General features: G+C 34.5%; 1 protein-coding gene across 1 annotated transcript; it reads right to left on the bottom strand.

Moving 5' to 3' along the window:
* Nucleotides 1–15,883: 15,883 nt before the first annotated feature.
* Nucleotides 15,884–18,882, bottom strand: LOC148194394 (uncharacterized). Its single transcript, XM_088097215.1, has 9 exons — nt 18,702–18,882; nt 18,445–18,509; nt 18,288–18,349; nt 17,079–18,035; nt 16,907–16,991; nt 16,717–16,806; nt 16,426–16,629; nt 16,161–16,327; nt 15,884–16,079 (listed from the first exon to the last, which is right to left on the bottom strand). Exons 1-9 carry the CDS (start codon nt 18,880–18,882, stop codon nt 15,884–15,886), a joined length of 2,007 nt encoding a protein of 668 aa, XP_087953341.1.
* Between the last annotated feature and the right edge of the window lie 8,216 nt (nt 18,883–27,098).

The raw sequence follows: 27,098 nt of genomic DNA on the forward strand, positions 1-27,098 counted from the left end.
TATGAAAGAGAGTAATAGGTTATTGGGTGGAAAAAATCAGGTGAATTGTATTTTGATTTGGAAGAAGGAACGATGTTGAAAGTACTTGCTCTAGTTGATGCCTTCACTTTGGTTGGTTAGATGAGAAGAAGAATTTTTGAAGTGTGAAAATCGAGACACAAAAACAGAAGGCTATGAGATGATCTTGCTAACACATTATTTGTTTACGTGCCAGAGATTCAAGAATGTATCACTTTTAAATTTTCGATGAAACCAACCCTAAGAGGATGACACATTTTCACTTTCTTAGCCATTAATGCTAGATCCCTGCTAATATGTTATACTTCCATGGCCTTTTCTCTCTGATTCTTCCTGCTTCATATTTTCATGTGCAGTGCACCTAATCTTTTGACAGCTTAGTTTGGCTTTCCTCATTGCTTGTAACCTGCATCTTATTTCACAGCCAACTTCCATGTACCCAGATATACTTATTCAATAAAGATGGCATCCTTCTCTCGTACACCAAAGTAAATTTGTTTTTCTTCTTTTAATATGGAATTACTCATATGCATTTGTATTTTTAACTTTTTGTTACCTTCAAGTAATGATTTAAGGTTCATAAATCCATATTTGTCATTTTTTCCTCCTCCAAATACAACATGCATGTATTTAAATTTGATACGCTATTAATAATATCTGTATAAAATAAGGTAATGAATAAAAATTATTTTAAAATTGATCTTATATCATCTCTAACTCCATATATGTTTGTGTGATACAATTTTCATCAAATCAGACATATACATGTAGAATGGAACTCACTCTCTCTACCAAAAAGAGTAGAATACAATGGAATTTCTACTGAGTCTATCCCTATGACTATAGCAACCTTTCAAAATGTGGTCATTGGATCCTCGTTAGACATTATTTTATTTTTGTTCACAAGTTTGTTTCATGTTGCTACCCACAAAAAAAAAACATTTACATTAGTAAGGATGTTACATACTACATATGTACCAATATTGGTGAAGATACATTAAAGTGTTTGATTCCATCTTCACAAGATGTTTAGATCAGACGATAAATGTTTGCAATGCTTTTGATACAATACCAATTTGATGATAGTACAAAAACTTGAACATCACAATAATATACCTTTTCCACCATAACCTTTACAAGAAGGGAGAAGGATGACCATATAACATGATAGTACTTCAAAGCACATTGTGGGCTATCTACTTTCAATTGAGCATCTACTTTGGTTAATAGTAAGGTCACCAAAAAATTAATTAAGAATGTATTTTAATTAAATTGAAATCAAAAGTAATAACCAATTGAACAATAATCTATGGTTAACCGATGATGAATCTATTTTGGAAAAGTAGTGAAATTAGTTTATTTTCATTATAATTGTTTCAAAGTTTTTTATCTGTTATTTCATTGAATTCACATATACATCAATATTCAATATTAATTTCATTAGGATAGATTTTTACTTTTATCTTTTAGCATTGTGTTATGTTTTACTAACCTTTCATAGACTTTCATAAGAATCAAGTATTGAAAAATAATTTCATATTTGTTGAGAAATGACTCGACTAATTTTACTTTATCAAGTTTATTAACAATTAATTTGACAATACTTAAGTTGTCTTGTTAAATAGTAATAATTTGATAGCGAAACAAACATGTATATAAAAAATTGTAACATAACAAATAGAAAATAACTTTCCCAAAGTCTAACAATATTTTTTAGGGACCGCAATATGTTGACAACGTGAATTTGACAACGTTTTTTCAACCACACATGTCAGCCTTCTATTCTTTTAATTCGAATAAAATTATTTAAAAGAAAACAAATTACAAAAAGGGTTCAGGCTTTTAGATTTGATTATTCCGAAAGTACCCTCCTATGTTAAGCAGTGTCTCCATTGTAGGGTTTTCGTTTTGACTGCTCCTTCTCTCTCCATTTTCTGCAAATTTGTGTGGACGGTCATCTATCTCCTTGTCCGGTCTGTTCAAAGTGTCTCGTTGTCTCTCCATTTTAGCGTTTTTTGTTAACCTACGTTGAACAATCTCCATCGTTGGTCTGTCGAAAGTGTGTTTTTCGGTGTGGGTTGTGTTAAAGATGTCACCTTTCTGTGTAATGGATTCGTCTGTTAACATTGGTTCTTCGAACAAGGTAAGACCTTTTATGCGATCCCGTATTCATATTTTGGGTTTGGTTATTGTTTTTCACATTTCTTTGTTTATTTGTAATTGGTTTGCTTGTTTAACGATCAAAGGACACTTAGAATCTTCAAGTCTATTGCACAACAAACCAAAAAAACGTTGCATATTTTGAGTTTGTCATGTTAAATCATATCATAATAAATTTCAAAACAAGTACACTTCGAGAAATGATGGACAAGAACAAAATAATTTTCTAAATAAATTATAAAAAAATACTATGCTTTTGTCAATTCGAGCATGCCATTTAACACCACTACCTAGTGAGTCAATAACAAAAAACTCAAAGGTGTAAACTTTTAACGCATAACACCACCAATGATCATCACTTAGAAATGGGAGAAAAACCTAAAAGTGGCCAAATAAATGAAAAATGTAAACAATTTATAAACCAAATAACAAAGCAAGATGGTACGTACAAATGACAACTTGCTCACCAAATCAGTAGACAAGATGTCTTGCAGTTCAATCAGATCAGCAGGAAAATACGGTTCGTAATCCTTAAGTTGCCACACATGTTAATTGGCTGGACGTCTCTTATACTAGTGGCGCATATGGTTCTGCATTCAATAAACAATAACAAATTAAAAAACCATACTACAAAAACAAGTAAGACAACAAAACAATGTGTGTAACAAGAATATTTTTTTTACCCCAAACACAGGACTGAATACAATCCTCTTTACTACTCTAGACAACCTTTTCTCAAAATACATGAAAATTGATGATGCAAAAAATACCACCTACAAAGAAAACAACAAAATTTAGCACTGACAAAAACAAGCTTCTAGATTGGACAACATCATTATTGATTAATATCATGTAAGTGCATAATTACCAAGTTTTCTACATATTGCATTGGCCCTAAAGACTCACATTCATGTGTGCTCAATGGTTGATCACATATTTCAGCGACAAAGCTGTAAAAACAACAATAAGAAATCACATACCAACATCATTGTTCATTAAAAATAAAACATTATTATATTACTTCAATTCAATCCCTTTTGCGGATACTGAGTTGTACAATTTATCCAAATCAACCGTCGTTCTAGGATCACCAACATAAGTATGCAAAGGTCGTACAAACATCGGTTCAACATTAACATCTCCTTCATCATCATCACCAATGTCAATGACAGCTGGTGGATGCTCATGGGGTACACCTAAAGGTTCTTCATCTGCTTCACTTCCAGGTTCATAATCCCCTTCAACTACAGGTTCTTCATGTACTTGACCTACACCTCCTTCATCTGCTTCACCTACAGGTTGTTCATGTACTTCACCTACACCTCCTTCATCCGCTTCACCTGCAGGTTTTGCATCTTTTCCACATGCAAGTTCTTCAGATTTTCCACCTGCAAGTTCTTCAGATTTTCCACCTGCAGGTTCTTCATAGCCTGCAGGTTCCTCATCTACTTGACCTAAAGGTTCTTCATAGACTGCATGTTTTGCACCTTCATCATTCCACTGAACATCACCAACAGCTTCAACACCTGAACGATCTTCTTCAACCTTTCTACACTTTCGAAGGTGACGAAGTTCCTTCCGAACACCTTTAATTTTTTCTCTGAGACTTCTTATCTTAAGGTTGTTTCTTCTTATTTTTTCCTCAGCTTCTGATTCCCAACTTTGTTCACCTTCGTTCTCATGTCGGTCTGCTGCAGGCCTGCAACATTCAGGCCTTACTCCATCATCCATATGGAAAGCACCACGTATGAGGGGTTGCTGACGATCATGGTCACTAAGGTACCAATCAAATTGTACCTATATCAATGAAAAACAAAAACCTTACTCAAATAACAACATCAATAACACAACAATAAACAGCCAAACATGTTAATAAACTTACATCACTTGTCTTAAACAAAACATCTATTTTTTTCGTCCTTAAATGAAAGGAACGAAATTGCGACACATGCGGGAATATCTTATAAGAACGATGATGATGCAAAGAAAGGCGTTCAAAAGTCCAAAGCTACAATGTCACAAATACAACTTGTCAAATAAATTTTGACAATCACTTAAATGAATACAACAAAAATAAATAATACATCATCATAGTACCTGTAACATAGCAGCATTGCCACTAATACTCAAGGAGTCAACAATCGCTCCAGACAGTATTTTCTTACTACATCTGTTTAGACTACTTACAAGATATTTATGTACAGCACTACCCCAATCATAATGAGACAACCTATCTAAATCATCTAACACTAAACAAGGCATTTTAGAAACAACCCTTGACTTCCTAGGAAAATAAAATACCACCAAACAAACTAATATATACAAACGACAAATCACATCTACCTCAATAGCATCATTAAATACGACCCCATCAAACATATTCATCAGGTCTTTCAAAGTCGTTGTTTTTGGATTGAACATCTCACCTACTTTACCAACTACTGATTCATCGTACGACACCTCCAAACCGCCTACTCCTAAACCTAAAGTCATCAAAACATCAACTGTAGTGAATAGTAGTAGATGTTGGCTAACTCTAAATGATTCATGGTGCTCCACCCATCTACAAGCCATCTCCTTCAACAATTTTAAACTGACCTCTAGAGGTTTAACAATGTATAAACACCACCTAAATGGATTTTTTCTAATGCGCGTTTGATGTCTGGTTCGTAGTAACCAATTCATATGGACAATGTATGATGTATCCATTCATGTTCGCATGCGCCACTGTAAAACAATACAAATTTCAAATATTACAATCAGTGTTCCAAAACAACAACCACAACACAAATAAAGAAACTCTACTTACATTGGTATTACATGCTTCCATTTCGGTTTCCAATCAAGTCAAGACTTAAATAAAAAAATTACCTAGAATAACAAATAACCAAGGGCAAAACCAATTATTTTAATTTTAATCTCCAAAAAAAGTCAAATTTTATTAATAAATTACTATACCCTCTTCTTACACCTTCCAAAATTTAAACCCACAGTTCCCTAAAATTTCACCAAATAAACAATATACAAAATTAACCTATAAATTAAGAAATGCATCAAGTATTCAATGTAACGGTGTGTGAAAAACCAACCTCTTTCGTGCCGGTGTGTGCAAAAAACCAACCTCCACCTCACCAATGTGTGCGAAAGACCAAAACGTTGCCTGAAATATCGCGTAGTAAACCACCAACGAACCTCCAAATTGGGAGAAATGAGATAACTCACCCAATGCGCCACACACATTAAATTTTTACTTAATTCTTGTTGTTTACTTTCAATAACAACTTAAAATAGTATATGAATTTTTACTTATTTAAGTCGTGAATATTTTTCAACTTTTGTCATCTTAACTCTAATGCAAAATAGATTTATTAAGTTTGTGATTTAAGTCTATTTAAAAGAAAATAGACTTAAAAAAAATATGTGGTGACCGTTTGATAAATAAAATTAAATTTTGTTATTTCCTAACATATTTAAATAAATAAAGTTTTGTATCGGTTAATTTTTTAACTTTACATAGTTGCTTTTCTAACATACTTAAAAAAATTGTTATTTTTACATCTTTTATTTTTCTAAGAGACATAAATAAATATTTTTACATTAACTTTTTTTAATCAAATTAAAAAAGTGTTTTAACCTGCCTTCACATTTTCACTTTTAATCCTTCAAACTTTTTTTATTTTCAATCTTTAAACCTTAACTAGCGACAGTTGAAACAACGTTTGTCCAATGATAACAATATTCTTCTAGTAATATATATGAACTAATTTCTTTTATACACGAAGGAGGTGTGTATTTTGTTTAAAATAATAGATTTTTTTTAAGAAAGTGAAATGGTGGGTGAGTGGAGTAGACACATAGAAGTTAGAATAATAAGAAAAAAAAAACAAACTATTTAGATTATGCATATTAAACAAAAGGTATTTTAAATTGGAGTTAAATTTATGAGAAACAAAATATGATAAACAAATAGAGTTTGACAAGATAAAATAAGAAATGAGCAATGATCAACGATAAAATAAAAACTATTTTAGATTATAGTTAAATTAACGAAAAACAATAACAATTTCATATTTTCACCTCTTCATCTCGAAAGTTTTTTTTTCATTCTCAATAATATATATATAATTACTTTAGAAAATGGATGTGTAGTTTTATATAGGTTTAATCATTCATGAAGTACTTATTTTCGCGTGGAATCTCAATTTAGTCCCGTTGTTTATGGAAATCTCAATTGGGTCCCAAATTTATGAAAATTGCAACAATTGGATCCTTTCCGTTAAATTGTCTCCAACGGCGTTAGTGTGTGTTTGACGTGGCACACTGTAGTCAGTTTCTTAACTGACGTGGCACGAGTTTTTTAATTGACGTGGATTAATGTGTGCACACCGTCACCTTCCTCACGGCATATCCGTGCCCATTAAGCACACTCACCGGAACCCTATTGTTCCTGACATTTGTAGACGGGGTTCCAGACGACGGAGTAGACGCAATAGGCGTGCTCCTTGAAGGTGCGGACGCTGGTGGGGCAGTCGAGGGTCGAGAGCTTGACGGTGTCATCCCAGGAGGAGGAGAGGAAAGAGTCGCGACGGATGGGGTTGTAGTCGGCGGAGTGGACCTCACGGGTGTGTTCCAGGAAGGAGCGAATCGGGTTGGAAGTGGGGGGTAGGGCCAGGTCGTAGAGCTTCACGGAGCCGTCGGCCACGGCGGCGATGACGATGGAGTCGTGTGATTTCGACCAGGCTACGTCGTAGACACCATCGGCGGTGTCGTAGGAGGCAAGCTTCGCGATAGGGAGGGAGGGGTCTAGGGAGAGGATGAGGACGTGGAGGCGACCGTTGCCGAGGATACCAAAGTTCTGGGCGGTGGCAACGGCGAGGCGGTTCTCATTGAAGGGGCTGAACTTGACGGAGTAGCCGTTGAAGGGGGTTTTGAAAACCGGCGAGGCAAGCAGTTCCTGAGGCAGTTACTGATAGTTCTATTGTTTTGGGAAATCTTGTTGCACCCCCAATGAATGGTGACATTTATACATATATCAGCACTGAAAATGCCATGCTTCAGGGACCTCGGTACAATAACTGTTTTCATTTTATTGGGCAAAGTATTTAATGTTACTTGTTTGGCTTCATTCATCTAAAGGACTTTGAACAGGCGAATTACTAAAGGTGTGGAGTATCTGGTTCAAGCATCATCTACAGAAGCTGAAGCTATCAGTGCAGCATTAGCTGCTGCCAAGGCACGGTAGGAGAATGGAGAGGCTGAAGTGTCTGATAGAGACCGTGGAGCAGAGGCTACCCCAAGTGGGAAACAAGCATCTTCCTTGATCAAGCCTGATTCTGCAGGTTCAAATAACATTGATCAGTTCAGTCTGCCTGGGGAAGAAAACAAAATTGGATTAATGTGTGGAGGGGTCTGTGTTTAAATGGAGCAAGACGTGAGAGAAGTACTAGGAATATGTTTGGCTTTCGGAGAGAAAAAGAAATTTAATTAGAAAGAAGGAGAGTTAGAGAGAGGTGCAGGGCCGTAAGTGTATTAGAATGCTAAAATTCTTTGTTGAAAAGAGAAATAGGAAATGATTATTTAGTATTGGGTGGGCCTCATGTGTAAGATAAAGTAATTTAGGTTTTAGAAGGGTAGGGTACTAGGTTGCAGTAGAAAAAGGTTGGAATAATAATATCCACGAGCTGCCCTACTTCAGTCAGCCATGTCAGTTAAGAAACTGACTATTGCGTGCCATGTCAAACACACACTAACGTCGTTGGAGACAATTAAACGGGAAGGATCCAATTGTTGCAATTTTCATAAATTTGGAACCCAATTGAGATTTTCATAAACAACGGGACTAAATTGAGATTCCACGCGAAAATAGAGACTTCGTGAATGATTAAACCTTTTATATACTATTAATGATTGATAGTATAATGAGATTATTTTACTTTGGTTTAGGAAGGAATGAAGAGAGACAAAACTATGTACACTAATAATGCTAATTCTTACCATTATCTAAGCATCATTTTAGAAGCAAAATCAACTCTTTTTTTGCTTATTACTTGCTTAAATCCTCTCTTTTATTTAGTTTTAGTATTTATCTATATTTTAGGCTATGTTACGTAAATATTACTCTAATCCCTTGTTTTCTTTGATCTATTTTGATGTTAGGAAGATCCTCCATTACATTGAAGAGCCTCGGTGATCCAGGAAGTCATTGATTTAACAGTCATTTTCGCTTAAGCGAGAATAATTTAGCTTAAGCGAGAATGACTATCTTCTCCAAGAAGAATTCTCGCTCAAGCGAGAATAATTTAGCTTAAGCGAGAATTCGGGCAGTATATATACTCACGAGGCAGAAAGAAAACGGGTCTTTGGTTCTTTGGAGGCGCGATTTCACGTCTGGAGCTCATGGAGGGCGCGAGGAGCTTGTGGGAACATCTTCTCCTCTTCCTTTGGATCTCCTTCTTCTTCCATCTTCCATGTTTGTAAGCTTTAGGGTTCTCCATGGAAATGGAGAACCAGACTCATCTTGTTAGGGTTAGATGTAGCCTATGAACTCTTGTGTAATGAATGATTGTTTCATATTTATAAATGCCTTTTCTATCTATTACTAGTATTCTTGTTTTCGATCTTAAAGCTTGCATGTAATGGGGACGTTCATGACTTGATTTTGGGGTTTCATTGAGCCAGGGATGGGATATGAAATCTTGAACTGAAACAAGAGTCCTTGTGGGTCATTGAGCCAAGGATGGGATATGATTCACATGTTGTCTTAGATCCTAGTTCTTAATGCGGGTTTTCTTGTTAGATTGTCCAAGGGATTGGAGTTTGATAAGGAAAACCTAGGCTCTTTCACCTAAGGGATTAGGGCTAGAGTGTTTTAGTGGATTGACTTTAGTAAATTGATGGAGAGGAGATGAAATTGGTTATACACAAGAGTGCATTGGTGAAAACTAACCTTAACAATGTCATTTCATACCATTTCTAATCTTTTCCATTTCCAAGTGCCTTCAATACCAAAGTCCAACCTTGTAATTACTTGTGAATTTATCTTTTTGCACATATTCTTAAATGATGAGTTGCTCTTGAGTCTAGATGAGTTGTTAATCGCACAATTTTCTAGTATTACGAGTCTCTTGGAAAAACGATATCTGATCTTACCATGGTTTATTACTTGAACGATTTGGTGCACTTGCTAAAGAGATTTACAAGTTTTTGGCACTTTTGTTTGGAATAGCTTTCTGGCATGTGTTTGGATTTTATCTCCTATATAACATAATCTTAGTGAATATGATTGGAATTACAAAATATACGTCATAATAATTTTGGCTAGATTTTTCCTGCCAACCATTCATCTTACTCAAAATAAATGTAGTATTGCTTGGCCATTAATTCTATGTCACGACAAACATAAATATTTCCTTATCTTATCCATTACTTCATAAATATAAAAATAATTCCTACATAATATTGATGGTTATTAACTAGATAGTAGGTAGATGTTTATACATAAAAGGAAAAAATAATGTATATTATGATTGTTTGTATATAATGTTTATAATTAAGTTATAAAAGTCATATATCAATCATGATTTCTAATTAATATAATGCTAAAATTTGTGAACTTATCATACATAATTATTAAACAAAAATATCTATTTTTTCATCACTTAAAAATTAATTAGTTTAAATTTATAATTATCTAAAATTTATTTTTTTTCTCTCTCTCACTCTATATATATATATATATATATATATATATATATATATATATATATACACGAGCATTGTGTAACATTCACCATTGATCGTGACTATGGATGGATCAATAACATTCACCATGACATTGGAACCCATGTCATTCATCACCTTTCTCCTCAAATACCACAATCTCTCTTAACAGAAGCAGCAAGTGTCCGTCTGCTACACTTATTTTGATGAATTAAAGGAATGGTAATTTTATAGTAATTATTATCTCAGTTATAAATCACATATTTTTTGCTTATTTCATAGTCTATGAAGCATTGTGTAACTATTGTGGCTTTTTGTTACATGTTTACTGGCTTTATTGCAGACTTGCACATATTTTTTGTGTTATTTCATAGTGTATGAGGCATTGTGTAAATATTGTGGTTTTTATTACTTGTTTGTTGGCTTTATTACAGGCTTGTATTAGCATATGCTTCCAAAAACAATTAGTGGAGTTCAAAAGCACGGTTGGAAGTACCTACCAAAAAGGAAAAGCATCAGAAACCTGAACAAACTCAACAAGAAACTAAAGCAAGATGATGTTTTGTAGTGAATTTGTTTAAGTCATCAGCATTAATTCATATGTTTTCAATTGGTCTAGTTGTATTTTATCATGCTAGATTTTTTAGTCAATCTTGCAATTCGAGAATGTAGAGAAGGACAACATGAATTTGCAATTTTCGTGAATGCGATCGAAGTGGGGAAAGGGAAAAACCGGAATCACCAATCCATAAGCGAAAGACAGGAAACTCACCAGAAAGAACAACATTGTCGTATCCTAGTGACCCACTTCGTTTCACACAATCCAATAGGTTGGTAAGTTGTTAAGGATAGTCTTTATTTTGGCTTATGTTGAATAGTTTTGAATATTCTTATACTTCACTAGCTAAATGAGATATTCTGTTTCACACATCTGTATGTGTTTACTTAATATTTGTTAGGATATTTATCCTATTTTATCATCATTATAGTGTGTCAAGGGTTATCCTATTTATCATGATTATATTGTGTCTAGGATTACCCTATTTATCATGATTATATTGTGTCTAGGGTTACCCTATTTATCATGATTATATTAGGGTTACCCTATTTATCATGTTTGTGTATCAATTTATTCTTATAAATAGAAGATTGTGAGAGGGATCAATCAAGCCCTCTAGAATTATTTTACAGTTTCAATCTTAAGTATATTACTACATTTCATCTGCTTTTATGAAAGAAATGTTGAGTAAGAGCCAAATAGTAATATTTTATGGGGATTCATCATGATTTATATTTGCTTAATATGATGGAAGCTAATTACTGCGTAGTTATGTAATAAGAATTACTATATAATGAGATAATGCGCTTTTTAACTAGGAAATGGAAGTAAAGTTCAAAAAATAAGTTTTCTGCCATGTGGGCTAGCTGTTATGACCTAGGTATTCCATTAATAAAGATTCTAGATTTTTTTCTCTGCCATAATGTTATATTATGAATACAACACAATATGCCTGAAATCATTGTAATTCTACAGTTGACGTAGTTGAGATTGGTGAAAGAGAGAGGAAAATATGTGAGGTTTTAAAGGTCAAACCCTTGGGTGCATTAGACATGATTGATGAAGGAGAACTTGATTGGAAAATAGTTGCAATCTCATTAGATGATCCAAAGGCATCATTGGTGAATGATGTTAATGACATTGAGAAGAATTTCACTGTAATATCTCTATCACCTAACTGTTTGATAACTTCTTTCGTAAGTTTGCTCTTGTTTATTTTGTAGTTTATGATTATATCGAGCAGCTAGGTGATTTATTAATTGTTTGATCCGAACTACTTTGTTAGGGCAGTCAACTTATTTACCATTCTTGCTTTCTCTTGAGCTTTATAGAGTTATAGTATAGTCTTCTTCAACTTGTTTCTTCAATGTTTGTGATGACTTGGAATTGAAAGTGACTTAAAATCAATCTTTCTTCTTAGTGTTTAACAGGAGTGGAGCTACCTTATGAGTGACCTTACAACTATTGATCGTGACTATGGATGGATCAATAACATTCACCATGACATTGGAACCCATGTCATTCATCACCTTTCTCCTCAAATACCACAATCTCTCTTAAGAGAAGCAGCAAGTGTCCGTCTGCTACACTTATTTTGATGAATTAAAGGAATGGTAATTTTATAGTAATTATTATCTCAGTTATAAATCACATATTTTTTGCTTATTTCATAGTCTATGAAGCATTGTGTAACTATTGTGGCTTTTTGTTACATGTTTACTGGCTTTATTGCAAACTTGCACATATTTTTTGTGTTATTTCATAGTGTATGAGGCATTGTGTAAATATTGTGGTTTTTATTACTTGTTTGTTGGCTTTATTACAGGCTTGTATTAGCATATGCTTCCAAAAACAATTAGTGGAGTTCACAAGCACGGTTGGAAGTTGATGGACAAATTTATGATCACCAAAATATGATGTCACAAACTTGTTGAACAATCGGCAAGTATGACCAAATCGTTTCAAGTAATAAACTCGGTAAGACCAAGTATCGTTCTCCCAAAGGACTCACGGCCTAGTTTAGTTGTGTGGTTCGTTGATTAGCTAAGACTTAAGAACGAAATATTTGGATGTTTAATATGCAAGACACAAAATAAACATGTATGCATGAGTTTTGATCAATGGCAAAAGCAAAAGACAAGCACTTTCAATGAAATATATATATATATGAATATGTTGTTGGGGGTCAATTTCATCTTATCCACTCTCATATATTTTAGGAATTCAACATTCAATTCATCATTGTTAATGCCACTCTCTAAATTACCTTTCAAGAAGGCTTCTCCCTAATTACGAGTTCATACGATTCCTAGCATTCCTAATAATTAGTTTATTTAGCACAGGAGCTTAAGGCAACCAATATACTTATTGGGAGAAATTCCCCGGATCTAGACTTCCCCGTACGTTCCCGTATCGACAAAATCAATAATCATGCATTGAATGAGTTAAACAAAGCAAGCATTAAGCAAAGAGGAAAAACCCTAACTAATGATGAAAGAAAGCATAAATCTTAGATTAAGATGCAAGCACAAATTCCATATATGAGAGCTTTAAAAGATTACATTGATTCCTCAACAAACATACAAGGTTTAGTTCACCATATTCATGGTGAACCTAGATGAACAATAATGAAAGAATGAAAGAGATAGAAAAACCCGAGAAAGAGAAGAGGAGAGCTGTCACCATCTCCCAATCTACCCCAAGAGGTGGAAGAGAGAGTGTTTGCTTCGTTTCTGCCAAAGATACCAACCCTAAGACATCTAGGTCTTTAAATAGGACATAAAAATAATAGAAAACGGGTCCAGGCCCAAACAGATCATAAAATCGCAGAAAACTGGCCCAAAACTCGTATGGTTGACTTTTTCCGTATTCTGGTTGACTGATTGACTTTTTGGTTGACTGGTTGACTGGTTGACTTTTCTGGTTTCTGGTTGACTTTTCTGATTCCATCTCTCTCCTTCTTCACTTCTTTCACTAAATTCACCTTAAAACCTGCACAAAAACACTGAAATCAAGCATAAACCTGTCCAGCTCTCTTATTTATGAAAATATGGATAAAAGCATGATTTCAAGCTAGTTTCTAAGTGTAAAGGTTGCTTTTTGTGTCAATTTTAAGCATGAAAATAACAGTTTTTCAACTGTTATCAGAAGTACCTACCAAAAAGGAAAAGCATCAGAAACCTCAACAAACTCAACAAGAAACTAAAGCAAGATGATGTTTTGTAGTGAATTTGTTTAAGTCATCAGCATTAGTTCATATGTTTTCAATTGGTCTAGTTGTATTTTATCATGCTAGATTTTTTAGTCAATCTTGCAATGTTCTTTAAACATTTTGTATTTTTTTATATTTACATTGTAATTGTCAATGAATTTACATTATCTTAAATTATTAATAAAATTAATTTTTATTACTTTTTGTGTATTTTACAATTTTATATATTTTATTTATTTCTTATTATAGAAAACAAACTTCATTAAATCAAGAAATTATGAATGTAGGTAGGAAATTATAAATAAAGGAGGCTTGAAACCTCCATAAAATAAGTCACTAATAGAAGAGGTTAAAACCCTTCACAAAAAAACCTCTATAATATAACTATAAAAATCCTTGCAAATTAATAGCTACGACTCTTACTGCGGGGCTGCGGAGGGAAAAAACCTCTGTAAAATGGAAAAATAACCTCCACTGAATAACGGCTTTTTTTTGTAGTGTATTTGCATGTTTTTGGTCTAAATAGGGAGTTTTTGAGTAGTGAATTTCCAAAGGAGTATATTTGTATTCAAACTGGTTTAGACTCCTAGCTTTCAAATTTTTGGAGTAGAAGGAATATAAGTGAGTTTGAGTATAGTTTAGGATTAATTTACATTTGTGTTTTATGGTTGTTTGTGGTTGAGATTCTTTAACATGTGCTGATGAGTGATAACAAATATAAGCATTTTTAGTGGTTCTAAGTATTAATGCAGCTGTGTGAACTGTAATGCTAAAACCTATCTTTACACATGAATGTGTGCTTGGATGAATCTAAGCATGTTACATCCTTTGGGAAAGCTAAATTATGCGCATTAACCATGTGGTTGTTTTACTATTATTATTGTTATACTTCTATTATTACTATTATTTTTCCAGCACTGCTCAAGATTGTGTACTCCATATTCCATGCTATGTTGTTCACTTTTTAAAATACCTTATTAGCATTTTGTTACAAGGTTACTGGCATCATCCTCAGGGGAATTTTCCTCCTAAGGAAGAAAGAAATTGATTGGTTTTATGAGCTGCTGCAATATATCCTGATGGTATGGAGCTGTCTTTTCATCTAATTTTCTGGTGCATTAAGTTTGAATAATTGCCATGCATAATAAGGTTTCCTTTTAATGATTCGAGGAGGTTTGACTTATTTGATGTATGAAATTATGTGGCAGTTTTGTATTATTCTATATTCTTTTAATAATTTGATGTTTTCCGTTGTAGCTTTGCATAATCTCATATTTGACTTGATTTTGATTTCTGGCTTTCTGCTCATCAGAATCTTGACTTTTAAGTTTTAAGTCGTTGATATTGGTGCATTTTGTCTCATGTCAGCTTGGGAGCCATTTAGAGATCTTATTCCTGAAAGTGAGAGAGGATGTTTCGTTGATGCCTATAATAAGAGATTAAACTCCAATGATATCGAAACTCAGGTTAGTGTCTCGGTGGTTTTCTTATCTCAGCATGCCTTTCTGCATCTTGTCCTCCCATAATCATAACAAGACTTCTTTAAATACTAGTTTGGTTTCAGAGCTTCTGCTCCCTCTTTTTGGCCTTAACTCTTGTTAGAACTAGTTTAGAAATCTATGCTTTACAATATTACCATGTTTCCAACATATCCTCAAATATGAAATGAGGAATAATGAGCTTATCTATGAGTATGTTACCTGACTGGATTGTCTAGAGTGGCTTTCTTGCACATATTGAAACGTTCAATGCCACTGCACACGGGGTTTTCTATTTGACTGAGGAGGTTTTCTATATTGAAATGACACCAAAAAGAATTAATGTTATTCACAAATCAAAACTTAAGCAAACAGTACAAATGAATCGTGTGTCTGAACTTACAATTACCACATTTTAATGCTGTGGTAACAAAAAAAAGTTCTCTCCACCTTATCTAAAAAAATAAAAATATAAAAAGGAATAGTACAAATGAATCGTGTGTCTGAACTTGCAATTACCACATTTTAATGTTGTGGTAACAAAAAAAAGTTCTCTCCACGTTAACTACGTCTACAAAAAATAAAAATAAAAAAAAGAATTGTACAAATGAATCGTGTCTGAACTTACAATTACCACAAATTTTAATGCTGTGGTAACAAAAAAAAGTTCTCTCCACGATAACTAAAAATTCAATGATGATATTGAACAACGCCATTCCGTCCCCAATGAATAATTTCTCAAGTGTGTTTCCTGTTGATGCAATCCTTTGGCACATGTAGACGGTGAAACTTTGGTTCGATAGGAACAGTTAATGCCTTCCTATCCCAAGAACGTGGCTTTGCTGCCTTTGGCTTCACAATACCTGATGGCTTTTCGATAATAACACTGAGTTTTGTTGCAATGACAGCCTTTTCTTTCTTCCTTGCTAAAGCACTGCAATAGACATTTCCATTGTAATCAAAGTTGCTTACTACAAACACAACATGTAATCAAAGTAATCTGACTATTACTTACCTCAGAGGCCTCAGAACTTTACGCTGCGTCATTTCGGATTTTCTTTTGAATTTATCATTCACATCATTGGGTTTCTGAAGTTTAGTACGAGGACAACTTTTATAAGGTGTTGTAGCAGATAATTCACGTTGCACCTTGGAGCGGGAGTTGTCTATTTGAATGCCACCCTGCGTAACATTTTGGGAAGTCTTCAGTCACTGTCTAAAACACTGTTTATGCTATAAAATATTTATAGGTGAACATGTTCTTCTGTGCATGAACTTACAGATTGATTTTCCTGCGTTTTTGGGCGTGATTTCTCATCACAACTGCTATAATAATCAGTGTCTGATTCACTTTTTGGAACTGAACTCACTCGGTTTACAATCTGATGTTTCCCCATTGCCATCCCACCACCTTTAACTGCGGTTTCTTTTAAAGGTGAGAGAAATTTTCTATCCAAGTTTGCTTCTTTGAGAATTCCCCTTTCCTGCAGCATCAAATAATAACACTTGATTAAAATAAATTGTTTTTTAACAATAAATAAACTTAAACACAATCCCCTTCCCTTACTTACATCAGTTCTCAGCTTAAAAGGCTTAGGGTTTGTGGGCTTTAATTTTCTGTACTTCACAACAGGACAAGCAGTTGTGGTCGATGAAGATTTCTGTTTTAAGGTCAAAATCACAAACGTTATATACACAGTCAAATCATTCAATAAAGTGGGACTGAAAGTAATCATTAATCTATAACTAAGACCACCAGACCTTTTGTGTTTTTCTCGAATCATCCTCATGCTTGCTCCCAAGAATAGCCTTCTTTTTGGGCACGTCGTTATCGGTACTCATCTCTCTGCAGCCGCCAAGAATTCATTGATTACACCAATTTTAAGAAAACAGTGCACAGTCAAACATTTTTGAGAGAAATCAAATTCCTTACATATTTTCATGAACCATTGAAGCATTTTCTTTGTCATCAGAACAAGCCAATGATTTTTCTTCAGCCTTTCTCATGGTGGATTCGGAAACTTTTCCCTTTGCAGAAACCGAGTTCCTCATCTCTTCATTTTCACTCCTTTCTGCAGTCATCTTTTTATTGTTGGAATTTGACAGTGAGGTAGTGTCACATTCCGAAGCTTCTGACAAAACTTGAACTATAACTAAGCTCTCCCCTCTTGTTGGTTCTTGGGAAATTACATCTCCAAGAGATAGTTCAGCACCACTCGCTGAAGTTCCTGATTCATGGCATCCTTCTAGAGAACCACATCTAGATTTCTCATCTATCTCCATATCATTAGAGTCATTTTGATGAGGCTTAGCAACCTGTCGCTTCTGAGTGCCTTTCTTCTCCTTCAAACTTGACATTGAGTTAGTTTCTGGTTGCTTACGGTTATTAGAACTCAAGGAATCAAACACACGGCTCTTAACTTCTCTTCCCCTCGTTCGCTTTTTGGAGGCAGTCACTGGCAAAGAGTTTCTTCCTTTTTCTTCAGACTTCTTGACTCCGTTGAGTTCAAGCTTTTTCATTGCTGAACACAGTGCTCTCATTGGTGTTTTTAATTCCATAGAACTCTTGATCTTTATGACCTTCTTAGGCGAGTGAACAACAGGAGCCTTAGACACCACTCTGCTCTTAGGCACACCGACGGTTAACACTTTCTTGCTCTCAACACTTCTAAACGGTTCTACATTGGAAACCTTCTTTTGATTATTCCTTGGAGTGGTCAAGGCCTTGGCCACCGGAGGAGATGGCCTCACCTTAGGGGTTGCTGCAACCTTAGAAAGAGGTTTAACTTGGACGTTCTTGTCGGTCATCTTGAGTGATGATGACGAAATAAAGTTCATCCTTGACACCCTTGACTTTGCAGCAGCTGTATGGGGGCACTTCAAATTTGCGCTGAAAGAAGTAACCAAACATCACTCATAATGATGAAAACGTTCTTGAAGATATTAAAGAAGGAAAACTATACGTTGACAACCACACCATTTAACAATCATGAAGGAAAACTATAATAATGAAAGATGATAGATTTTTAACAGGTAAAAACTACCACAATAACTTTTTTTTAATTAAAGAATGTTTTCCAGTTACAAGTTCCACATTGATGAAGGTGATACAAACTAGTTTCTTGGTTTAAGGATGCGCTACCTTGCTTCTTTTTTTTTCAAAGCTTTTCTGAGGCGTACATTGGGACCTCTTGCAGCCATAACCTGAAAATCCAAGATCCATTCACCCAATCACCATCATATTTATGTCCATAAATAGAGTGAACGAAACAAAGATGAAGAAGAAAAGACCAACTAACCCTAAGAATAAACTTCTTGTAGATAGTTTCAGAATCCAACTCTTGCTCATGCTTTCGGTCACATCCTATTATTAGAAAAAGTCATGTCATTGGTAACCAAAGAAGACGAAAAAGATTTGGAATAAGATCAAAGAAGTGAGAAGTTAANAGTCAGTTCATGCAGGCTCTATGTGTTGACCATTGGAATGCTCTTATTCGCATTCTAAGGTATGTAAAGAAGACTCCCGGGCAAGGATAGAGAAGGTGGATGAACCCACTCACAAGATCAACCAGATGCAGAGAGATTGCAAAGAGGACAAACAAGGTATCTCTTCTTGGATCCTTGACACCGGGGCCACAGACCATGTGACCCATGATAAAAGAAACTTTGTTACCTTTCATAAAATCAAACCTATCTCTATCAGACTGCCAAATAATACCATTATTACTGCTGAACATGTAAGGACTGTCCAATTTTCTAAGAATTTTGTTATTTTTAATGTTTTATATATACCTGATTTTTGTTTTAATCTGATTTCTGTCCAAAGTCTCATCAAGGACTTAAACTGCACTCTAACATTTTCTTCTGAGATTTGTCAGATAAGGGAGAATTCTACGTTGAAGATGATTGGGTATGCTAACTTTTGCAAAGGCCTATATTATCTAATGGGCTTTCTTAATCCGGATCAAAATTTTATTTCAAAGTTTGCTTTCTCTTATGAACATGTTGATGTAAATTTGTGGCACTATAGGTTAGGCCATCCTGGACACAAAACTGTTAAACATATATGTGAGAATTTCCCTTATGTGCAAATGGGTCCTGATATTGTGTGTGATGCTTGTCACTATGCTAAACAACATAAACTGCCTTTTTTTAGAAGTATTTCTTTAACTGCTGAATGTTTCGAAATGATTCACTATGATATATGGGGCCCTCTTTCCACTTCTTTTGTTCACGGTCATAGGTATTTTCTTACTATAGTTGATGACTATAGTAGACATACTATGATTTTTTTAATGAATAATAAAGGTCAAACAAGGGATCTGTTGCGGAATTTTATTGTGAAAATTAAAAACCAGTTTGATAAAATGATTAAGACTATTAGGACCAACAATGGACCTAAATTTAATTGTGTTAATATGTATGATTTGTATGGCATTAATCACCAAAAGAGTTGTGTTGAAACCCCTGAACAAAATTCTGTCGTTGAAGGAAAACACCAACACATACTTAATGTGACCCGCAGTCTCCTTTTTCTATCTAATATGCCCAATGCCTATCGGTCCTATGCTTTGAGTCATGTTGTTTACCTAATAAATAGGTTGCCTTCGCCTATTCTTAGTAACAAGACTCCTTATGATCTGGTCTATAATGTTCCTCCTACTTACTTTGAGTCTCAAAGTCTTTGGGTGCCTATGCTTTGCCTCTACCCTTGAAAACAACATAAGTAAGCTTGATCCAAGATCTAGAAAAGGGATTTTCCTTGGCTACAAAGGTGGTGTCAAAGGATACATTGTTCTTGATGTCAGCACTAAGAAACTCTTCATAAGCAGAAATGTGGTCTTTTATGAAGACATCTTTCCGTACAAAGACCGTTGAGACAGTAGGGAAATTGCTGATGGAGAAGGAGATAGAACCACCTCTCTTAATGATCTTCTATGCAGTGGTAACCCTATTGATGATAAGAGACCTAATGAAATGGGTACCAATGATCCAAGAGATATGCAACAGACTATCGCTGACAACAATAGCGGTGACAACATTGCTGATGGTGAAGAAAATCATGGTTGCGGGAGATCTAACAGGGTTAAAAGGACTCCAGGATATCTGAGTTACTATGTGCATCAGGTTAATCAATCCTTATCTATGAAAAATAATTTTAAAACCCCTTATCCCATTTCTGATCTATTATCCTCTGACTCTTTGTCAAAAAAGCACTTGAAGTATACTATGCCCATCACTCCAAATAATGAGCCTTAGTCTTATAATGAAGCAAGCCAAAGGTATGTGTGAGTGGGCAGAAGCGATGCAGAGAGAAATCAGGGCCCTACAAGACAATAATACCTGGTACTTAACACAACTGCCTCCAGGAAAGAAACCCATTGGTTGTAGGTGGGTATACAAAATCAAATATAAGGCTGGTGGCACTGTAGAAAGATACAATCCGCCTGGTGGCAAAAGGATACACTCAACAAGAAGGGATAGACTATTTGGACACTTTCTCTCATGTTGCCAAACTCACTATTGTTGATTGCTTATTGCCCTTGCAGCCTCTAATAATTGGTTTCTACATCAACTTAATATAGACAATGCCTTTCTACATGGGGACCTAAATGAGAAAGTCTACATGGAGCCACCACCCGGTCTAAATATCCATAAAGAGAGTCAGGTTTGCAGGCTTACTAAGTCACTATATGGACTAAAACAAACTAGTAGGCAATGGTATGAAAAAATGTCTTCTTTTCTCATTTCTGTCAACTACATCCAATCTAAATCTGATCACTCTCTTTTTATAAAAAGGACTTCTGCAGATTTTACTGCTTTACTTGTCTATGTAGAAGACATCATATTAGCTAGAAACTCCATGACCGAAATCAACCACATAAAGGCTCTATTGCATAATAAATTCCAAATAAAGAACCTAGGAGAACTCAAATATTTCCTAGGCTTGGAGGTGGCAAGATCTAAAAAGGGAATTCATTTATGTCAGAGAAAGTATTCTTTGCACATCCTTAAGGAAACAGGAATACTGGGATGCAAACCATCCTCTACACCCTTTTTAAGTGATACAAGCTCACTGTAAGAAGACAACTACTTGGATGACCCTGGCCCCTATCGAAGATTGATAGAGGGAAGTTGCTCTATGTCACCAATACCAAACCTGATTTGTGCTTTTCCATTAATCTATTAAGTCAATTTATGAAATCACCCACTAACTATCATTATCGGGCTGTGCTTGTTTTTGCTTTCGTTCTTTGATGCGAATATTGTGTGGGATTGTAGTAAGGTAAGAAGTTGGTTTTATAGCCGCCAATATTTAAAACAAAAATGGTTAAGGAGTCCTTATGATTTCAACATTCATGTGACAAGTAAACATTGAGTGAGAAATTTCTATGTTATACAATATATGTGAGAAATTATTATTTGTATTTATTAAGTATGAAAGGTGAATTTAAAATTTAGTTTTAAGTACGTTATTTTGAAAAAAAACACATGATGATTTTGTTCGCGGTGATTAATAATTTTTGGACAACAATAGTTTTAGGATATTTATCCTATTTTATCATGATTATATTGTGTCAAGGGTTACCTTATTTATCATGATTATATTGTGTCAAGGGTTATCCTATTTATCATGATTATATTGTGTCTAGGATTAACCTATTTATCATGATTATATTGTGTCTAGGGTTATCCTATTTATCATGATTATATTGTGTCTAGGGTTACCCTATTTATCATGTACTTTTGTATCAATTTTTTCTTATAAATAGAGTTTAGGGTTCAATGAAACCCTAAATAGAAGATTGTGAGAGGGATCAATGAAACCCTCTAAAATTATTTTACAGTTTAATTCTCAAGTTGGTATCAGAGCGGGACCCGCTCTGGTTCCTATCTCGTAATATCTGTCCGGCGCCACAGTCTGTCGTCGCCGGCCACCGTCCGTTGCCGGCCACCGTTGTCCATCACTGTCACAGTTTCGTTCGTCTAAACCCTTAGGGTTTTCTTGTTCCTCGCTGGTACTATTCGTCTTCTTCAGAAATGGCGTCTGGCAGTACTTTCTCTTTCTCCGGTAGTCCATCAATTACCTCCGAGAAGCTAAATGGAAAAAATTATCTATCTTGGTCTGCTGCCGTTGAAATGTGGTTCCTTGGCCAAGGACATTATGACCACCTTGAGCGAGATGGAAGCCATGTGCCTACTGAAAAAGTTGATTATTGGAAACAAGCAGATTTTCAGTTGTGTGCCCTGTTATAGCAATCAGCGGAACCCAAACTTCTTGTATCTTTAAGGGCTTTCAAAACTTGTCACTCCTTTTGGAAGAAAGCCCAAAGCCTTTATGCCAACGATATTCAACGTCTCTATGACACTAACTATCATTATCTATTTTGTGCTTTTCCATTAATCTATTAAGTCAATTTATGAAATCACCCACTAACTATCATTATCGGGCTGTGCAATATGTTCTTAGGTACATAAAATCTAAGCCTTTAGAGGGATTGTTCTTTGGAGGCGATTCTCCAGTTCATCTAAAAGCTTTTAGTGACTCAGATTGGGCAACATGTCCAAATACTAGGAGGTCCACTACAGGGTTTTGCGTATTCCTTGGATCATCTCTCGTTTCGTGGAAATCCAAGAAGCAAAGCACCGTTTCCAGATCTTCCACCGAGGCGGAATATCGTGCCCTTACAGCCACTGTATGTGGGATACAATGGCTTCACTATCTCCTACAAGATCTCTAAGTACAAGAAGCGGGAACTCCTGTTCTATATTGTGACAACAAATTGGTGAGACACATAGCCCATAACCAGAGCTTCCACGAAAGGACCAAGCACATAGAGCTTGATTGTCATGTTGTTCGTGAAAAGATACAAGCGAATCTCCTACGACTTCTTCCGGTTCGATCAGATGAATAGCTGGCCGACATCATCACCAAGTTTCCCCATCGTGTGCGGTTCAGATCCATAGTTCCCAAGCTTGGATTAGTGAGCATACACCATCCAGCTTGAGGGGAGGCTATTGAGTTTTCCTATAACGGCTAGATTACTGTCAAAAGACAATAATCAGTATTGTCCCCGTTTTCCCAAGAGCTCTATATATATAGAGCTCTCCCTTGTTCATTTATAATATTGTAAAATAGACAGATATGTATGCTACTATAGAGAATGAATAAAATGCTTATTTTTCTTACCTTTCACGAAGCCTCCGTGCAGATCGCGTCCCACTTTCTCTGAACATCCATGGCTCTGTCGCTGTGTAGAGTGCTGCTCCACTTCTCTCTCTAGCTTCTGGAAGAGCCTTGAGTTCTTTCTCTCTCTATCAATAGGGACGAAGGGTGTACTCTGCCAGCAACGTCTTCCAATAGACACTTTATCTCACTCGTAGGACTCCAAGCCAATTGGGCCTCTCTCCTCTTAGACATGCATTGGACCATATTTTAATATTTTGGACAATAATACGTTAATATATATATATATATATATATATGTATATATTAATAATATTTTGATTATGTGTCACGTTTTTTGTTGGGTTGGAATAGATCAATATAACAATAAATAAATAATGAATTAGTGAAAAATGACATATATGTTATGTTAAAATGTTATTAAAAAATGTTTTAAAATGTTATTTTTTTCATATTTTTCATGGATGTTAACTTTGTTATTGGAAATATTTTCATGTGTTATTGTAATTAAGACAGAAAAATAGATGAAAGAATGATAAGAGAAAGGCTCAATGGTTAGTAGAAATAATGTATTAACTGATATGAAAGAGAGTAATAGGTTATTGGGTGGAAAAAATCAGGTGAATTTGTATTTTGATTTGGAAGAAGGAACGATGTTGAAAGTACTTGCTCTAGTTGATGCCTTCACTTTGGTTGGTTAGATGAGAAGAAGAATTTTTGAAGTGTGAAAATCGAGACACAAAAACAGAAGGCTATGAGATGATCTTGCTAACACATTATTTGTTTACGTGCCAGAGATTCAAGAATGTATCACTTTTAAATTTTCGATGAAACCAACCCTAAGAGGATGACACATTTTCACTTTCTTAGCCATTAATGCTAGATCCCTGCTAATATGTTATACTTCCATGGCCTTTTCTCTCTGATTCTTCCTGCTTCATATTTTCATGTGCAGTGCACCTAATCTTTTGACAGCTTAGTTTGGCTTTCCTCATTGCTTGTAACCTGCATCTTATTTCACAGCCAACTTCCATGTACCCAGATATACTTATTCAATAAAGATGGCATCCTTCTCTCGTACACCAAAGTAAATTTGTTTTTCTTCTTTTAATATGGAATTACTCATATGCATTTGTATTTTTAACTTTTTGTTACCTTCAAGTAATGATTTAAGGTTCATAAATCCATATTTGTCATTTTTTCCTCCTCCAAATACAACATGCATGTATTTAAATTTGATACGCTATTAATAATATCTGTATAAAATAAGGTAATGAATAAAAATTATTTTAAAATTGATCTTATATCATCTCTAACTCCATATATGTTTGTGTGATACAATTTTCATCAAATCAGACATATACATGTAGAATGGAACTCACTCTCTCTACCAAAAAGAGTAGAATACAATGGAATTTCTACTGAGTCTATCCCTATGACTATAGCAACCTTTCAAAATGTGGTCATTGGATCCTCGTTAGACATTATTTTATTTTTGTTCACAAGTTTGTTTCATGTTGCTACCCACAAAAAAAAAACATTTACATTAGTAAGGATGTTACATACTACATATGTACCAATATTGGTGAAGATACATTAAAGTGTTTGATTCCATCTTCACAAGATGTTTAGATCAGACGATAAATGTTTGCAATGCTTTTGATACAATACCAATTTGATGATAGTACAAAAACTTGAACATCACAATAATATACCTTTTCCACCATAACCTTTACAAGAAGGGAGAAGGATGACCATATAACATGATAGTACTTCAAAGCACATTGTGGGCTATCTACTTTCAATTGAGCATCTACTTTGGTTAATAGTAAGGTCACCAAAAAATTAATTAAGAATGTATTTTAATTAAATTGAAATCAAAAGTAATAACCAATTGAACAATAATCTATGGTTAACCGATGATGAATCTATTTTGGAAAAGTAGTGAAATTAGTTTATTTTCATTATAATTGTTTCAAAGTTTTTTATCTGTTATTTCATTGAATTCACATATACATCAATATTCAATATTAATTTCATTAGGATAGATTTTTACTTTTATCTTTTAGCATTGTGTTATGTTTTACTAACCTTTCATAGACTTTCATAAGAATCAAGTATTGAAAAATAATTTCATATTTGTTGAGAAATGACTCGACTAATTTTACTTTATCAAGTTTATTAACAATTAATTTGACAATACTTAAGTTGTCTTGTTAAATAGTAATAATTTGATAGCGAAACAAACATGTATATAAAAAATTGTAACATAACAAATAGAAAATAACTTTCCCAAAGTCTAACAATATTTTTTAGGGACCGCAATATGTTGACAACGTGAATTTGACAACGTTTTTTCAACCACACATGTCAGCCTTCTATTCTTTTAATTCGAATAAAATTATTTAAAAGAAAACAAATTACAAAAAGGGTTCAGGCTTTTAGATTTGATTATTCCGAAAGTACCCTCCTATGTTAAGCAGTGTCTCCATTGTAGGGTTTTCGTTTTGACTGCTCCTTCTCTCTCCATTTTCTGCAAATTTGTGTGGACGGTCATCTATCTCCTTGTCCGGTCTGTTCAAAGTGTCTCGTTGTCTCTCCATTTTAGCGTTTTTTGTTAACCTACGTTGAACAATCTCCATCGTTGGTCTGTCGAAAGTGTGTTTTTCGGTGTGGGTTGTGTTAAAGATGTCACCTTTCTGTGTAATGGATTCGTCTGTTAACATTGGTTCTTCGAACAAGGTAAGACCTTTTATGCGATCCCGTATTCATATTTTGGGTTTGGTTATTGTTTTTCACATTTCTTTGTTTATTTGTAATTGGTTTGCTTGTTTAACGATCAAAGGACACTTAGAATCTTCAAGTCTATTGCACAACAAACCAAAAAAACGTTGCATATTTTGAGTTTGTCATGTTAAATCATATCATAATAAATTTCAAAACAAGTACACTTCGAGAAATGATGGACAAGAACAAAATAATTTTCTAAATAAATTATAAAAAAATACTATGCTTTTGTCAATTCGAGCATGCCATTTAACACCACTACCTAGTGAGTCAATAACAAAAAACTCAAAGGTGTAAACTTTTAACGCATAACACCACCAATGATCATCACTTAGAAATGGGAGAAAAACCTAAAAGTGGCCAAATAAATGAAAAATGTAAACAATTTATAAACCAAATAACAAAGCAAGATGGTACGTACAAATGACAACTTGCTCACCAAATCAGTAGACAAGATGTCTTGCAGTTCAATCAGATCAGCAGGAAAATACGGTTCGTAATCCTTAAGTTGCCACACATGTTAATTGGCTGGACGTCTCTTATACTAGTGGCGCATATGGTTCTGCATTCAATAAACAATAACAAATTAAAAAACCATACTACAAAAACAAGTAAGACAACAAAACAATGTGTGTAACAAGAATATTTTTTTTACCCCAAACACAGGACTGAATACAATCCTCTTTACTACTCTAGACAACCTTTTCTCAAAATACATGAAAATTGATGATGCAAAAAATACCACCTACAAAGAAAACAACAAAATTTAGCACTGACAAAAACAAGCTTCTAGATTGGACAACATCATTATTGATTAATATCATGTAAGTGCATAATTACCAAGTTTTCTACATATTGCATTGGCCCTAAAGACTCACATTCATGTGTGCTCAATGGTTGATCACATATTTCAGCGACAAAGCTGTAAAAACAACAATAAGAAATCACATACCAACATCATTGTTCATTAAAAATAAA

Source organism: Vigna umbellata, chromosome 8 (genome assembly GCF_029865625.1).
Source record: "Vigna umbellata cultivar VRB3 chromosome 8, Vumbellata_1.0, whole genome shotgun sequence".
NCBI classification, from domain to species: Eukaryota; Viridiplantae; Streptophyta; class Magnoliopsida; order Fabales; family Fabaceae; genus Vigna; species Vigna umbellata.

Excerpts from the sequence above, each read along its gene's own strand:
- LOC148194394 (XM_088097215.1), bottom strand. The coding sequence starts at position 18,882 with ATGTTCAGCAGTAATAATGGTATTATTTGGCAGTCTGATAGAGATAGG. Across the intron at positions 18,036-18,287 it reads TTGAAAAAAAAAGAAGCAAG|CGCAAATTTGAAGTGCCCCC; the intron begins GTAGCGCATCCT and ends TACTTCTTTCAG. Across the intron at positions 16,328-16,425 it reads AAACGCAGGAAAATCAATCT|GGTGGCATTCAAATAGACAA; the intron begins GTAAGTTCATGC and ends AATGTTACGCAG.